General features: G+C 45.6%; 2 protein-coding genes across 2 annotated transcripts in view; one reads left to right on the top strand and one right to left on the bottom strand.

Moving 5' to 3' along the window:
• The window catches only part of PRPF8 (pre-mRNA processing factor 8), a 34,705-nt gene extending 25,507 nt beyond the window's left edge, over nucleotides 1-9,198 (bottom strand). Inside the window, exons 1-14 of the mRNA XM_066263068.1 lie at nucleotides 9,126-9,198; nucleotides 8,799-8,909; nucleotides 8,130-8,298; nucleotides 6,308-6,472; nucleotides 6,005-6,223; nucleotides 5,672-5,884; nucleotides 4,786-4,911; nucleotides 4,590-4,695; nucleotides 2,204-2,394; nucleotides 1,954-2,073; nucleotides 1,676-1,865; nucleotides 1,424-1,543; nucleotides 1,181-1,315; nucleotides 658-787 (exon numbers count right to left, since the gene is read on the bottom strand). Coding sequence (XP_066119165.1) covers nucleotides 658-787; nucleotides 1,181-1,315; nucleotides 1,424-1,543; nucleotides 1,676-1,865; nucleotides 1,954-2,073; nucleotides 2,204-2,394; nucleotides 4,590-4,695; nucleotides 4,786-4,911; nucleotides 5,672-5,884; nucleotides 6,005-6,223; nucleotides 6,308-6,472; nucleotides 8,130-8,298; nucleotides 8,799-8,898 — 1,984 coding nt within the window. The 5' untranslated portion in view covers nucleotides 8,899-8,909; nucleotides 9,126-9,198. The remainder of the gene's footprint in view (nucleotides 1-657; nucleotides 788-1,180; nucleotides 1,316-1,423; nucleotides 1,544-1,675; nucleotides 1,866-1,953; nucleotides 2,074-2,203; nucleotides 2,395-4,589; nucleotides 4,696-4,785; nucleotides 4,912-5,671; nucleotides 5,885-6,004; nucleotides 6,224-6,307; nucleotides 6,473-8,129; nucleotides 8,299-8,798; nucleotides 8,910-9,125) is intronic.
• Nucleotides 1-14,745, top strand: part of SERPINF2 (serpin family F member 2) — a 222,795-nt gene that overhangs the window by 162,059 nt on the left and 45,991 nt on the right. The gene's annotated exons all lie outside the window — the stretch shown is intronic.

The raw sequence follows: 14,745 nt of genomic DNA, 5'->3' as shown, positions 1-14,745 counted from the left end.
CAAACCAGATGAGCCCGCGCTCAAGCTGGCGACCTCAGGGTCTCGAACCTGGGTCTTCTGCATCCCAATCAGATGCTCTATCCACTGCGCCGCCTGGTCAGGCGAGTCACTGCTTTTAATAAGTCTCTACTGCCTGATTAGGTAGTGGCACAGCAGATAGAGAATCAACCTGGGATGCTGGGAACCCAGGTGCGAAACCCCAAGGTCACTGGCTCGAGCGCAGGGTCACCAGCTTGAGTGTGGGATCATAGACATGACCCCATGGTCACTGCCTTAAGCCCAAGGTCGCCAGCTTGAGAAAGGGGACATTGGCTAAGCTGGAGCCCCCCAGTCAAGGCACATATGAGAAAGCAATCAATGAACAACTAAGGTGCTATAACAAAGAACTGATGCTTCTCATCTCTCTCCCTTCCTGTCTGTCTGTATCTGTCCCCCTCTATCTCTTTGGCTAAAAAAAAAAAAGTCGCTACCTTCATGCCCCTCTCACAAACCACAGTTACAACAAAATTAGAAACAGAATACCAGATAAGACTCATAAGAGAATGGGACTGAGAGGCAATCCAGCAGGAAGGGGTTCTCAGTCTCAAACAAGGGCAAATGACAGAACAGGAACACATATGATCTACCCTTGAAGAGATAATGGGAGAAGCCACTCACCTTCAAACTGCCGGGCCAGGAGGTTACCCAGCCATCGCTCCAGCAAAGGGGTGATGCCACGCATGAAAAACAGCCAGACCCGCCAGCCAGCAGCCCAGAAGCCACAGCCAGGCCCCTTCCCTACAGGACCCTATGATCCCAAGCAGAAGTCAAGAATAAAAGTTAGCAATCCATATAGACAACAACAGAAAACTGGGCAGAGATGGGACATGAGCACATGTATGACATGAAGAAAAAAACACAAAGGGAAAAACTCTGGGATCTCAACAGCTAAATGAAGCAAATACAAAATTTTAAGGCAGAAAACAGTCATTGAAATTACATGTTTAGACCTAAATGTAAGCTTGTGGGTGGGGTGGGCAGAGGGGGAGATGTTGAAGGGAGGGGAGGCTGCTGAGATTCACAAGGTGAAGGTGGCAATGACACAATCAGAGCTTATCTCTAAATAGGTCCCTGGAAAGTGCCCTGACTAGATGTAAAAGTTACAATGGATCCGAGAGTGAGTGTACGGGCAGAGTCCTACCGTGTTGAAGCGATAATAGATGAGATGTTTCAGGTCCTTGCACATGCGAATCTGCCGCATCAGCTTGTACTTGTACCGGTACATGCCCGTCAGCTGCCCCACGTGGGCAAAGATATATTGCAATCCATCTGCCAGCTGCAACAAATATGCCCATCCAGCTTTCAGCTAGAGCCAGTTCCACAATCAGCCCAGGCTTTACCCAGCTTCTCACCTGGGGTATGGGTTGGGGATATTGAGTCTTACCTGGAAGGCATCCACGTTGCCCAATCGATACTGTACATGACTATCTACCACTAGCTTAGTTAAACGCAGAACTTCTCGACACAGATGGAAAGCATTCCCAAAACGAGATTTCTTTCTTTCCTGGAGAAGATGCAAACAACAGAAAAAAACATTAAACAGGCATGGTCCTGACTGGATGTATGCTTTCTTTGGGGGCTAGAGTAAACAGGCCATCCCTCAAGCCCAGGAGGTCCTTAGGACCAATGCAGGTACCTTGGTGGTGAGTGTCTTGACAGGCTTGAGGTTAAAGTTGTAATCCAGGTGCAGATAGTTAAGGTTTTTACGGTGAATGAGAAGGTTGAGCATGTTGTAGCCCTGACGGCAAACCTGTAGCCCCACCTCCACCCAGTCCAACTTCGTGGACTGAAAGAATTTGGTGGCTTTGAAGGAGCGGAACAGGTACCTGGGGTGTGAATGAGGAGAGTGAGTGTTAGCCTGCTGGTTATATTTGGAACAAAAGAAGCCTGAGCAGGGATGCTCAGGTACCTTACCTCTTCTTTTGGGCTTTAGGGGGCCGGTGCTTCAGGGCATTAAGCACATAGTACTTAAGCAGCTTCTGGTAAGAGACCCTCACTTTCACAGGTTGCCCAGCAGGACAATGCTCCCGATACCTGGGAAAACAAACCAGTAAGAGACTGGCCCACCTCTCCTTCCAGCCACTCTGATAAAGGCCACATGCCCACCCAGATGGAGTCTATTCTCTTACATATCCACTACCATCCCCCCAGGCAAAAGCCTTACCAGTTCTTGACAAGCGGAATGTCCAAGGCCCGGCGGGTACGACCAGAGCGTAAGTTGAAAGGTCGTGGAGCCCAGAGTAGGGCAATGCCATTGGCTGTATTATCCGTGTAGAGAGGTGTGTCCTTCAGGAAGGGCTCCACAAACTCTGGCAGCTCAAATTCCTCATCGTCATCTGGTAACGGTTCCTGGCTCTGAAATAAGAACCCCCAAGGGTTCAGCTCTCGCTGAACTGGGCAGAGACCTGGGATGAAAAGGAAACTCTCTGGGGCCAAGCGGAGTGGCTTCATCTGCCATGGAAACCGGGCTGGCTGACAAGAGAAACCCTACAGGGCCAGGGAAAAGGGAGGCCAAGAGAATACAGAACAAGCCAGGGCCAACCAGGAAAGTAACCATTCCTAGTCACACTCTAACTGGTTCACCTCCAAAGGCCTCCCACAGGAGCCCAACACTGAAAGTAGTAAGCACTGCTATCAGCTCCTGCCCAAGCTCCAAACTGGGCTTGGGAAAGCAGATCTGTTCATGTTAAGAACACTATAGAAAAGTCCTGGTCTGGAAACTCAGTTGGTTAGAGCATCATCCCTATACACCAAGGTTGCAGGTTTGATTCCCAGAGCACATGTAAGAACCAACCAATGTATGCATAAATAAGTGGGACAACAAATCAACGTCTCTCTCAAAAAAAGGTCAATAAAAAAATTTTAACCTCATTTAAAAAAAAAAAAAAGAACCCAACAGAACATAAAAAACATTCTATGCACCTGACCAGGCGGTGGCACAGTGGATAGAGCATTGATTGACCTGGGATGCTGAGGACCCAGGTTCAAAACCCTGAGGTCGCCGGCTTGAGCGCGGGCTCATTCGGCTTGAGCATGGGCTCACCAGCTTGAGTGCGAGGTTGATGGCTTGAGCTGGATTGAACTCAAAAGTTGCTGGCTTAAGCACGGGGTCAATGGCTCAGCTGGAGGCCCCCCTCTAGGTCAAGGCATGTGTAAGAAAAAACATTCCATATGTAAGAAGCCAGTCACAAAAGATTATATGTTGTTTTGTTTTTTGTGACAGAGACAGAGAGACAGAGAGAGGGACAGATAGGGAGAGACAGACAGGAAGGGAGAGATGAGAAGCATCAATTCTCCATTGCAACCTGACCTATGGTGGTGCAGTGGATAAAGTGTTGACCTGGAAATGCTGAGGTTGCTGGTTTGAAACCCTGGGCTTGCCTGGTCAAGGCACATATAGAAGCATCCAGCTCCTCCCCCTTCTCTCTGTCTCTCCCTCTCCTCTCTAAAATGAATTTAAATTAAAAAAAAAAATTTTTTTTTAATTTTCCATTGGAGCACCTTAGTTGTTCATTGATTATGTTCTCATATGTGCCTTGACAGGGGGGCCACAGCAAAGCGAGTGACCCCTTGCTCAAGCCAGAAACATGGGGCTCAAGCGAGAAACCTTTGGGCTCAATCCTGTGATGATGGGGCCATGCCTATAATCCTTCAAGCCAGCGACCCCACACTCAAGCTGGTGAACCCCCACTCAAGCCAAAGGAGGCAACCTCAGGGTTTCAAACCAGGGTCTTCTACAATCCCAGTCAGATGCTGTATCCACTGTGCCACTGCCTGGTCAGGTTAAGACCACACATTGTTTAAAAACCCACAACCACCTATCACATATTGTATCATTCTATTTATATGAGAATATGAGATACTCAGAATAGGCAAACATAGAGACATCAAGTAGATTAATAGTGGCCTAGCCAAACAAGGTTCACAGGAAACAGAGAGCGACTGCTAATGGATACAAGGTTTCTTTTTGCGGTAATGAACACCTTCTAAAGTTGCCTGAGTTGATGGTTGTGCAACTATGTGAAAAAACTAAAAACTACTAAACTGTACACTTTAAATGGGTATACTGTATGGTACATGAATTGAAACTCAATAAAAGGATTTAAGGGAAAAAACACAAAACACAATGGAAACAGACCAGAATGAACTAAAGAGTCCCATAGGAGTAATGATAAAGTGAAGATGGATAATCACAGAAACCAAACTTATACCAGTAACTTGGTCTGAGCCAAGTGCCCAACTCTCAAATTAGCTTATAGCTCAAAAGGAACCACTTAACAGGATGGTAAACACATCTTCCTCTTGACAACTTTTTATCTAGTAACACATTAGCCATGATCAGAAATTTCTTTCTTTCTTCCCTTTTTATTTTATTGATTTTAGTGAAAGAGGAAGGAGAGAGAGACAGAAACATTGATCTGTTCCTGTATGTGCCCTGACTGGAGATCAAACCCACAACCTCTACACTTTGGGAGGATGCCCCAAGCAACCAAGCCAGGGCAAGAAAATTTCTCTTAGAAGATATAAAGTCAAATGTCACTTTCTCTCACCTTGACTGAGTGCCTGTGGGAAATTGGGTTGATCAAAGGATCAAAGTAGAAAGCTGGCAAATCAGGATCCTCAGTTTTGATGAACACAACATTAGGAGTGTGGTACCTAAAGAAAAAGAAGAGTTAGCCAAGATTCTCCTCCCTGACCAAAATATCAGCCTTCTCCATGTCCCTGACTGTTTTCCAGCTCTCTCACCAGGTGAGGTGGACGTGGTGTGGAAGGTTGTTGTACAAGTAAGGAAAAGCAATCTTGTATTCAGTGCGGATAGGCTGCCGAATGATGATCTTATTAATATCATTAAATTCGTTCCAGTCTTCATCCCTAGGATAAAAAATTAAAAAGAAGCCTGACCTGTGGTGGCGCAGTGGATAAAGCATTGACCTCGAAATGCTGAGGTCGCTGGTTTGAAACCCTGGGCTTGCCTGGTCAAGGCACATATGGGAGTTGATGCTTCTGGCTCCTCCCCCCCCCCTTCTCTCTCTCTGTCTTTCTCTCCTCTCTCTCGGTCTCTCTCCTCTCTAAAAATGAATAAATAAAAAAATGAAAAAAAATAGTCAAAAAAAAAATTAAAAAGAAGCAGACTAGTTGGAGAGTTTAGAAACTACAATGGAATCTTAATCAAGACTAAATTTTAGGCCCTGGCCGGTTGACTCAGCGGTAGAGCATCAGCCTGGCGTGCGGGGGACCCGGGTTCGATTCCCGGCCAGGGCACATAGGAGAAGCGTCCATTTGCTTCTCCACCCCATCCCTCCTTCCTCTCTGTCTCTCTCTTCCCCTCCCGCAGCCAAGGCTCCATTGGAGCAAAGATGGCCCGGGCGCTGGGGATGGCTCCTTGGCCTCTGCCCCAGGCGCTAGAGTGGCTCTGGTCGCGGCAGAGCGACGCCCCGGAGGGGCAGAGCATCGCCCCCTGGTGGGCAGAGCATCGCCCCTGGTGGGCGTGCCGGGTGGATCCCGGTCGGGCACATGCGGGAGTCTGACTGTCTCTCCCCGTTTCCAGCTTCAGGAAAAAAAAAAAAGACTAAATTTTATTAAACCCAAAACTAAACTAGGATGCCTAAAATCCCTAGTCTCTCCAACTTACTGTAGGTTGATATCTCGAACAAGAGGTTCAAATTTGGGGCCTCCAGGAATGGCCATATTGAGTGCCTTGGAGGTAAAGAAGGCTTTTAGATCAAACAGATAGAAGTAGTTGTCATCCACCAAGTCTGTCAGGAGCTGATTGGCCAGGCGGTAGAGAGTAGACATCATGGGTAGTGTGAACTGCCAGCGCTGGTAAGTAGAGCCATTCACATACCTAGGAAAAAAATACCATGTCAAGTAGGTATACCAGCTGGCCAAGCCATGCTGACTGCTGTCCCAAGACTGCTGGATTTCTCAAACCTCTCACAGGAGTGATAATCCCAACCACACTCACTTCCTGCTGTCCCTCAATGGCTGGTGGTCATAGAACCAGTCCAATACAGGGGCATCCTCCTCAGGGTCCAGTTCTAGCTGAATGGCCTCCAGTGGCTCAACATCTAGGATGTTGTCAGCATAGTCCAAAGGCGGCTCCTCATCATCAAAAGGGGGGAAACGCATTCTCTTGAAATGCCGCCTGTCTCTCTTTTCTCGCCGCATCATAATCCACATTGACCTGGAATTCAAGAATGTCACACAAAGGTTTTCAGGTACTGCCTCCCAACCCCACCACCACACATCACAGTCCAGCTCTTCTTACCCCCACTGGGAGATGTAGACTGGCTCAATGACCCAGGGAATCTCATTGACAAAGGAGATAGCTCCAGTGATATGGTACAGCACAGGCACATCCCGAATCTGCTCCCAAGGCATAGGCATGTTCTCCAGGAGTTTGAGGACTGCATGGGGCATGTACTTTAGGGCACTGCAATATTAGAAAGATAAATGATTAGAAGTCACAAAATGTTCTGCTATATGTCTCATGCAGCGAAGCTACATGATATCCCAGTCCCACATTCCATAGAAAATCCTACCTTACAGTCTCAACTCCCACGCTTAGCACACAGGCCCGCAATGACCAGGAATTCTGCTTCCCCCTCTCCAACTGTGCTACTCTTCTTAAACTTCACAGTCCTACCAAACTGGATTCCAGTTCCTCTAAACCAGTAGCTGTCACATTCTATTCTCTCTAGACTTTCCCATTACTAATAATAACATAAATAATAATATATTCACCATACTTTATCGCAATCATGTCTCACGTCTGTCCTGCCACTAGCTCCAGAAAGGCCATTATTTCCTATTCACTACTGTATCTCTGACACTTAGCACAGTTCTCCAGAAACAGTTTTGAAATACACAAACCTTCCATGGCTCTTAATGGTTAATGAACAGGTTAACATTTTTATATCCAAATGGAAAAAAAAGATTTACCAAGGTACTGTACCTATACTCACCCAGCTTGGGGCCATAAAAAAAGCATATAGAGGCCCTGGCCGGTTGGCTCAGTGGTAGAGCGTCGGCCTGGTATGCGGGGGACCTGGGTTTGATTCCCGGCAAGGGCACATAAGAGAAGCGCCCATTTGCTTCTCCACCCCCCCCCCCCGCCCTCCTTCCTCTCTGTCTCTCTCTTCCCCTCCCGCAGCCAAGGCTCCATTGGAGCAAAGATGGCCCGGGTGCTGGGGATGGCTCCTTGGCCTCTGCCCCAGGCGCTAGAGTGGCTCTGGTTGCGGCAGAGCGACGCCCCAGAGGGGCAGAGCATCGCCCCCTGGTGGGCGTGCCGGGTGGATCCCGGTCGGGCACCTGCGGGAGTCTGTCTGACTGTCTCTCCCCGTTCCAGCTTCAGAAAAATACCAAAAAAACCCAAAAACCATATAGACACCTCAGAAGTTAATTACTCCTGAACCTGAAAAATTCTGGTTACTGAGGAGTTATGAAAGTACATAAAGTGTCCTGCTCTGTGCTTCAACCATTTCAAAGACAGGGACAGTTTTTAGACAAATTAAAGCTCCAGTCCCAGATCAGAAAGTAAAACCAGGACAATCAAGAGCATACTAGAGCCTGACCAGGTGGTGGCGCAGTGGATAGAGCATTGGACTGGGATGCGGAAGGACCCAGGTTCGAGACCCCGAGGTTGCCAGCTTGAGCTCATCTGCTTTGAGCAAAGCTCACCAGCTTGAACCCAAGGTTACTGGCTCCAGCAAGGGGTTAATTGGTCTGCTGTAGTCCCCCGGTCGAGGCACATATGAGAAAGCAATCAATGAACAACTAAGGTGTTGCAACAAAAAACTAATGATTGATGCTTCTCATCTCTCTCCATTCCTGTCTGTCTGTCCCTATCTATCCTTCTATCTGACTCTCTCGCTGTCTCTGTAAAAAAAAAAAAAAAAGAGCATACTAGAAGATCTGGAATTATCACAGGATCCTAATGGTTCTTCCCCTTCTCTTATAACTACCAAGATGGGCTGTTCTAGATTAACATCCCAAAATGACAGAGCAGTTACTCAGGACTGCACCTTATGGGATAGGGAGAAAAGAAAGGGGCCAAACTCCAAATGAAATAATCCCAGGATGTTCCTTACCCCAAGTAGACCCTTTTGTCATGGCGAAACTTCCTGTTGGTCATGTCTCCATGGTCTCGAATGATCTTCCTGACATGTTCTGGGGGCATGTCTTCCTTCTGAGCATCCACAAATCCAAACTTCCGCTTTTCAGCATAGCGCTTGGCCTGCAACTGCTGCCATTTTCGGGCTACAAAGACACTTCAGTTTAAAGGACTGCACACTCTTAGTCTAATCATCCCCATCTCTTGCCCTAGGGTGAGGGCCTGTTAGGATGTATAAAAGAGAGAATGGCATCCAGCAGGCGCACTCCCTACTACTTCTCTTGTCATCTTACTCTTACTTTTTCCTTCACCACATTTATCACTGTCTGATATTTATGCTACAGATTTTTTTTAAACCTTTTTTGTCTATCTCCTTCATTGCAATTTAAACCCTTATAAGGGTAAGAGTTCTGGCTGCATCGCTCCTTTATCCCTATTGTTTGGATCAGTGCCTACAAGCAACAGACGTTAAGGATCTGAATAGGAGAAAAAAATAAATGGGCGGGGGAACTACTAAGTGCGCTAACATCTAACGTTTTGACATTTGCTAAAACAGACAGAAGGGGCTCAAACCCGATACGCGCACGCGCACACCCGTCCCCATATCTCCGGGCCCGCAGACAACGTTCTCGCACGCCTTCTTCACCTTTCTCCTGCAGCTTCTCTTCCGACATGTAATCCGGCAGCGGTGCTAGAGGGCCGGGCACCGGATTACCCGGCCCTCGGTAAGGAAATACTCCGGCCATGCCTGGAGAATCTGGAGGACAGCGGAAAAAAATTAATGAGCAGCAGGGTCCAGGCCCCCAAGAGGCTCAGCAGGAATGCGACGAGAATCCCAGCCTGCAGTCCCTCCTCGCTTAGAATGGGCGCAGCCCGGCCCAACCCCTCCGGCCGCTCTGCATGACCCCACCACGCCTCCCAAAGCCCCTCAAATCCCGCCACAAATCCCCATAGCCCCTTAGACGACCACTACCTGGCAGCGCAATGGCGGCCAGCGTACGTCCGCGCCGCGTTCACAACACCGGGAAGTGCGCAATCCAGTTTCGGCAGCTGACCCAATAGGCACCGGGGTTCTCAGACAGATTAGAGAGTTCACCAATTACAGTTGCATATTGGGCCGGAGGGGGCGGGTGTACGGGCGGAATTATTTGAACGCAAGGAGGTGTGGTCGGAGTAGGCACAAGACCCGCCTCCCTTGTTTCTGAGGTTCTTCTGGGCCCTTTAGCAGATCTCATAGTCTTCTCTGCGAGTGGCGTGGGACAGCAGGAGATTTGACCTTCTAGACTTATAATGAATTTATCAAAATTTGCACATTATTCTCTGTGCAGTCTCATAATGTAGACTTGAGGTGCAGTACTAGCTTCGAGTCAACCAGTCCTTTGTTCATGCATGCTTTCAGTCATTGAATTATCATTTATTAAGAACCCACTATGTATTATTGGGACTAAGCAGGGGGAGGAAATAACCTCGCTGAACTCAAAGGTTAGCGAAGAGGCAGACCAGGTTCTTAGATGTGATATGATGGGAGTTTGAGGGCAGGGCATTTAACCCTGCCTGCGAAGTCAAAGGAGGTTTAGTCAATGAATCTAGAAAAATAAGAGGCCATGGGGAGCAACATTGCTGGATGCCATGTCCCATTCCTTCTCCATTCTTTCTCTGTTTGCAGTGATTACACTAGGAGTGTATAGTGGACCCCTTTAAATGCTTCTTTAATACCTCAGGCACTGCCTGTGTCTTGCTGCCTGAATTGCTGTCCACCTCCTGCCATCCTTGTTTCACTTCCCATCCTTCTTACTACATCCTTGACAAAAATTTTCAGTCTGACTTAACAGATACTTTTGTTTGAACTCACACCCAGTTTACTGTGGAGAATGCAGAGGAATTGTAACCAATACAACCTTGCAATCTAATTGGGAATTTAAGACTCAGAGGTGAAATAAAGAAAAATGCAAAAGAAAGTCTGGGCAAGTGCTGGCTAGTGTAGAGAAATTCTTACAGTTCAAAGAAGGGAGAGGAGCATTATCAAAGATTTGATGGAGACAAGTAGATATGAAGGATTTGATGGAGTAAAGAAAGAGAAAGGGAAAAGGAATCCCAGGTGGCGGAAACTGCTAGAGAGTTCATTTATTGATTTATTTGAGAATGTTTGTAAGTTAAAGCTAAACTGATGGCATATGCTGGGGAGCAAGATCTCAAATGCTGTTAGAGTTTATTTATTTTTAATTTTAAAATTGATTTTAGAGACAGAGAGAGAAACATCGATTTGTTTTTCCACTTATTTGTGCATTCATCAGTTGATTTTCATATGTGCCCTGACCAGGGATAAAACCCCACAACCTTGGCATGTAAGGATAACACTTTAACCAACTGAGCTACTTGGCCAGGACTTAGTGTTAGAGGTTAGAAAAAGGAACATGGCATTCTCTGAAAAGAGCCAGCCCATAATCCTGGCTTTAGTAAAAAGTCCAGTATCATTGTTATCGTGGTGAAGACTTTACCATCTGAATAAGATTCACTGTGTGCCAGTTACTGTTCTAACCCCTAATAAAATCCTAGTATCATTAATAGTATTGTACTATTAATGTCAATTTCCTGGTTTTGATTGCCCTATTTCTTTTTAGATTTTATTTATTGATTTTAGAGAGAGAAGGAGAGAGAGAAAAAAACATCAATTTGTTGTTCCACTTATTTATGCATTTATTGGTTTATTCTTGTATGTGCCCTGACCAGGGATTGAACCTGCAACCTTGGTGCATCAGAAGGATGCTCTACTGAGCTACCTGGCCAGGGCAGTATAATGTTCTTAAGGTTCATCCTTGTTGTAGCATTATATAACTTTTTTGGAGAAATGTCTTTTCAGATCCTTTGTTCATTTAAAAATTTTATTGTTTTACTATTGAGTTGTAAGAGTTCTTTATCTTTTTTAGGTACAAGTCCCTTGTCATATATGATATATACTTTTCAAATTTTCTCTTCTATTTAGAGCTTATGATTTTAATGTCAGATCATAGAAAGCATTGCCTATGCCAAGTCACAAAGATGTCCTATGTTTTCCTGTAAGTTTTATAGTTTTATCTCTTACATGTAGGTCTGTGATTCACATTAATTTTTGTGTGAGGTATGAGATAGGGGTCCAAGTTCTCTCATTTGTATATGGATATCTAGTTGTCTCAGCACCGTTTGTTAAAAAGATTGTTCTTTTCCCTTTGAATTGTCTTGGCTCCTTTGTCAAAAATCAAGATACCATCTGTTTGTTCCTAAACTCTCAATTCTATCCCATTGATCTATATGTTTGTCTTTATGATATCTGAGCTATTTTTGTATGTGAGCCTAAAATTAGTTCAAAATAAAAAAGTTAAAAATAGCCTGACCAGGCGGCGGCGCAGTGGATAGAGCATTGGACTGGGAACACTGAAGTCACTGGTTCAAAACCCTGCACTTGTCTGGTCAAGGCATATATGGGAGTTGATGCTTCCTGCTCCTCCCCCCTTTCTCTCTCTCTCTTTCCCTCTCTCTCCCTCCCTCCTCTCTAAAATGAATAAATAAAAAATAAAAATAAATAAGCTAATTTAATCATCAAAACCACCTAATAAGGTAAGTATTATTATTATCCTCTTTTTTTTTTTTTTTTTTTTTTTGTATTTTTCTAAAGCTGGAAACGGGGAGGCAGTCAGACAGACTCCCGCATGTGCCCGACCGGGATCCACCCGGCATGCCCACCAGGGGGCGATGCTCTGCCCATCTGGGGCGTTGCTCTGTTGCAACCAGAGCCATTTTAGCGCCTGAGGCAGAGGCCATAGAGCTATCTTCAGTGCCTGGGCCAACTTAGCTCCAATGGAACCTTGGCTGCAGGAGGAGAAGAGAGAGACAGAGAGGAAGGATAGGGGGAGGGGTGGAGAAGCAGATGGGCGCTTCTCCTGTGTGCCCTGGCCGGGAATCAAACCCGGGACTCCTGCACGCCAGGTCGATGCTCTACCACTGAGCCACCCGGCCAGGGCCTTATTATCTTCATTTTAATAATGAGAATCCCAGGCTCAAAAGGGTGGAATAACCTGCTGTGGGTCACAAGATTAATTGCATGAAATAGTGTCAGGTTCTAACAACTTTATTTGCATTAGTTCATTTAATTTTCACAATAATTCAATGAGGTAGGTGCTATTATTAGCCTCATGTTATAGGTAAAGAAACTGATGTTCAGCCTGATCTGTGGTGGCGCAGTGGATAAAGCGTCGACCTGGAATGCTGAGGTCGCCGGTTCAAAACCCTGGGCTCGCCTGGTCAAGGCACATATGGGAGTTGATGCTTCCTGTTCTCTCTCTATCTCTCCCTCTCTCTCTCTCCTCTCTCTCTCTAATAAAAATGAATAAATAAAAAAAAAAATCTAAAAAAAAAAAAAAAAAAAGAAACTGATGTTCAGAGAAGCTGAGCCACTTGTTGAGGCGCTGCAGACAGTAAATAATGATTGGAGCTCATGTTCTTAAGCATCTGCCATATCATTTTCTATGTTCATGCAAAGAAGCATAGATAATGTTGGATGACAAAATCTGAGACAAATTAAAGCTGGTCTTTGATTCCAAGCAAAGTTTTGACATTTTGCCAAATTTGAACCTATCTGACAATGATTTCTAAGCCTTTTTTTCCCCTTAAGCTGGAAAACATTTGTGCAAATAAAATAATTTAAAAATCAACAAATCCCCTGATCTGTTGTGGTGCAGTGGCTAAAATATTTGACCTGAAATGATGAGGTTGCTGGTTCGATACCATGGGTTTGCCCAGTCCAGGCACATATGGGAAGCAACTACTATGAGTTGATGCTTCCTACTCCTCCCCACCCCCTTTCTCCCTCCCTCTCTCTCCTCTCTTTAAAAATCAATCAATAAATTTTTTTAATCAAGAAATTAGCCTGATCAGACAGTGGCTCAGTGGATAGAGTGTCATCCTGGGACACTGAGGACACTGGTTTGAAATCCCAAGGTTCCTGGCTTGAGCATGGGCTCATTTGGCTTGAGTGCAGACTCACCAGCTTGAGTCTGGGGGCACTGGCTTAAGTGTGGGTTCATAGAGATGACCCCATGGTCACTGGTTTGAGCCCAAAGGTCACTGGCTTAAAGCCCAAGGTGGCTGGCTTGCCAAAGGTCACTGGCTTGAAGCCCAAGGTGGCTCGCTTGAGCCCAGGGTTTCTGGCTTGAGCAAGGGGTCATTGGCTTGGCTGGAGCCCCCAGTCAAGGCACATATGAGCAAGCAATCAATGAACAACTAAAGAGCTGCAGTGAAGAACTGATGCTTCTAATCTGTCTCCCTTCCTGTATATCTGTCCTTATCTGTCCCTCTCTCTGTCTCTCTGTCTCTGTTTCTGTCACACACACAAAAAGAATTGTTATACTGTATTGTTCAGGGAATAATGACAAGAAAATAAAGTCTGTAGGTATTCAGTAGAGTGGCAGTATTCAGTACAGATGCACCCATCATAGGCTGAACTACATTGTACATGTCAGCCACAACAAAACATTTTTTCCCTGATATTTTTTTATCTAAGGTTGGTTGAATCTACTGCAACTGTAATGTTTGGGTTTTGTTTTTATTGATTGATCTTAGTGAGAGGGGCAAGGAGAGGGAGAGAGAGATAGAGAAAGACAGGAATGTCATTCTGTTCCTGTATGTGCCCTGATCAGGAATCAAACCTGCAACCTCTGTACTTCAGGATGATGCTCTCTACCAACTGAGCTATCCAGGGCACAACTGTAATGTTTTTAGTTTTAGCTTTACAAAGTTATAAGTCTTGCAGAATTTGTTACAAAGAACAAGCCGCTATGACCGTGTCTCCCTCTCCCTAAAACCACTTTCACCAATTTTAGCTGATTGTTTTGGCATTTATTGCCGTATCTTCAAGTAATAAGCTTGAATTGGTTTTCCTTGACTTTTTAAAAACTTATTTATTGATCTTAGAGAGAGAGACAGAAACATCACTCTGTTTCTGTATGTGCCCTGAGTGGGGACTGAACTGGCAAGCTTTGAGTATCAGGACAATGCTCCAACCAACTGAGCCATCAGACCAGGACAGTTTTTTTTTTACCTTTTACTCTTAGGCATTATCTACTTGCTCCCCATGACAGAGAGTGGAGATTCAACTCTTCCTTTAGCTTCCCAATACATACATAAATATGAATTTTTAAAATTCAGCCTGACCTGTGGTGGTGCAGTGGATAAAACGTCGACCTGGAACACTGAGGTTGCTGGTTCAAAACCCTGGCCTGACCAGGCGGTGGCGCAGTGGATAGAGCATCGGACTGGGATGCGGAAGACCCAGGTTCGAGACCCTGAGGTCTCCATCTTGAGCGTGAGTTCATCTGGTTTGAGCAAAAAGCTCACCAGCGTGAACCCAAGGTCACTGGCCTGAGCAAGGGATTACTCGGTCTGCTGAAGGCCCACGGTCAAGGCACATATGAGAAAGCAATCAATGAACAACTAAGGTGTCGCAACAAAAAACTGATGATTGATGCTTCTCATCTCCCAGCATTCCTGTCTGTCTGTCCCTGTCTATCCCTCTCTCTGACTCTCTCTCTGACTCTGAAAAAAAAAAAAATTAAATTAAA

This window comes from Saccopteryx bilineata, chromosome 2 (genome assembly GCF_036850765.1).
Source record: "Saccopteryx bilineata isolate mSacBil1 chromosome 2, mSacBil1_pri_phased_curated, whole genome shotgun sequence".
NCBI lineage: Eukaryota > Metazoa > Chordata > Mammalia > Chiroptera > Emballonuridae > Saccopteryx > Saccopteryx bilineata.
Note: the sequence above shows the minus strand (reverse complement) of the source record. Positions and strands in the feature narration are given on the sequence as shown.